Genomic DNA, 2,071 nt, shown 5'->3' with positions numbered 1-2,071 from the left:
GAGCAGCACCTTCATGTGGCTCGGTGGTGCCCAAACCCTCCCAGGGCTCCAATGCAAGTGCCTCCCGCCCCGGCAGCCCTCCCCTGCTGTCCTTACCTCCCTGCCGTGTCTTGTGCTGCTCCGGTGGGCTCAGCATGGGCTGGGGGCTGGCAGGCAGTTGGGTATATACTGAGCTGGGACCCCGCGGGGCTGCCCCAAGGTGAAGCCAAACCACAGAAGCATCACAGTTCTCAGAAGAGGAGAGAGCTGCACTGGGTGGAGCTGCGAGCCGGGACCTGTTGGCTCAGCCCCCAACCCACCCGGCCCCAGCCTTGCTGGGACTCACTGCGGGTACTTCCAAGGCTGGGGGGCTGCGGGGACCCGCGGGTCTTCCCCCACTGTGGGCATTGCCGGGGCAGTGAGGATGGTTCCCCCTCCTCGGGGAACCCTTGGGGACCTGGGACAGTGCCAGAGCTCTGGATGCTCCCAGCTCCCACGGAACGGTCCTGAGCCCCGGGACCAGTTGATGGTTTGCACATAACATAACCATGTGCCACACAGAGCACCCACAGCCCCCTGCCACAGGGGGGAAAACAGGGTTCGGAATGTGGGAAAGGGACCACTGAGGTCCAGCAGAGCCCATCCTTGGGGTCCAGAGAAGGGCAGGTGCATTGCTTGGCCCTGCCCAGCTTGGCTGCGGTGTGTCCCCAAGGAGATGTTCTTGCAGAGGCTCAGCGTGCTGCACCCAGCCGGGCATGGGCAGCGCTGGCTGTCTTCCCCCTTCCCTCCCCTCCCAGGGCCACGCAGCTGCCCTGGCCACTTGTCCCAGGTCCACAGCATCGTGGGATGCTGTGCTGGGTCAGGGACGCAGGGGCAGAGGCAGCCACAGCCACCAGCCTCCCCTTTGCCATCCCCAGGAGCACCAGCCCAGCTCTGCCACATCCCCACCTCTGCTCAGCCTGGCGAGGTACAGCCCCTGCACCCACACCGGGCACTGCCACTGGACCCCACTACCTGCAGGCCCATCCCAGGGAGAAGTTACAGGGCAGCCCCCCCCACCCCGGGGAGGCATGAGCTGCATCCCACTGCTCCCGCTCATGTACTTTCTGGGGTTCCTAGAAAGCGATGGGGAAGTTTGGGCTCTGAGGAAGCTGTGGGGAGGCCCAGCCCTCACCCTGACCTTCGAGGCGCTGCGGTGGGGATGGGGCAGCGGAGCCTCCGGCCTCCGGGTCCCTTCCCGGGAACAGTGGAGCCCCCACGCGTGGGCTGCAGGGAGGGAAGTGGGAAGGGAAGGTGGGAGGGAAGGAGGGAGACAGGGGGGTCAGCTGCCAGCATGGATCAGCCCTGCGTCCATGCCAAGGGGTCTGTCCATCCTGGGGCAGGGGCTGGAGCACAGTACCCACACTGGGACCCCTGGCACCCCCCAGGCAGAAACTCAGCCCTTGGCTGTGGTGCCAGGAAGCTGCGAGAGGAGTGGGACCTGCTGGGAAGCTGGAAGGGACCCCAAGGCAGGCAGGGGGACCCCGAGGACGGGGAGGGAGGGGAGCACCTCACGCCCCGTCGCAAGGGCCAGGGCTGCCCCTCGGCGCGTCGGTGTGACGGGGGGCAGCAGCACACTACCCAGAACCGGAGGCGGGAGGTGAGCAAGATCAGGGATGCCTCATCTTCAGAAACTCCCCCCCGGGAGAGGGAAGGCTTGTGGGCAGGGGGGTGGCGGTAGGGCTGCCCCACAGGGGAGCCTTCACCCCGCTGCAGGCAGGACCCCGGGGTGGGACGGAGCCCACCCTCGCTGGACCCCTCTGTGGCACGAGCCCTCCTCAGCTGCAATCACGGCCGCAAAGCCAGGAACAAAGATCACAAAACTTTATACAGGAGAGAACCACAAATGGCCCCTCGGCCCTGGGGCACTGCTCCTCCCCCCCGGGCATGGGGGAAGCGGGACAGGCAGGGCCAGTGGCCCCAGCCCCGCAGCAGCCCCAGGGCGAAACACGGGGTGAAGGAGCCCGGGTGGAGAGGGTCGGCACGACTCCGAAGACCTGGGGCAAGCGCTCCCCCGAACCAGGTTCTGTCCCCAGGGGAGATGCCAGGAGCT

General features: G+C 67.0%; 1 protein-coding gene across 1 annotated transcript in view; it reads right to left on the bottom strand.

Moving 5' to 3' along the window:
• DQX1 (DEAQ box RNA-dependent ATPase 1) overlaps window positions 1–2,071 on the bottom strand; it is a gene marked incomplete at its 3' end in the record, with an annotated part of 13,664 nt that overhangs the window by 1,503 nt on the left and 10,090 nt on the right. Inside the window, 1 exon segment of the mRNA XM_009893790.1 lies at window positions 1,534–1,595. Within this exon segment, the coding sequence (XP_009892092.1) occupies window positions 1,534–1,595 (62 nt within the window).

This window comes from Charadrius vociferus, unplaced genomic scaffold (assembly GCF_000708025.1).
Source record: "Charadrius vociferus isolate BGI_N301 unplaced genomic scaffold, ASM70802v2 scaffold59, whole genome shotgun sequence".
Lineage (NCBI taxonomy): Eukaryota > Metazoa > Chordata > Aves > Charadriiformes > Charadriidae > Charadrius > Charadrius vociferus.
The sequence above is the reverse complement of the archived record's forward strand: the minus strand, read 5'-3'. Positions and strand labels throughout refer to the sequence as shown.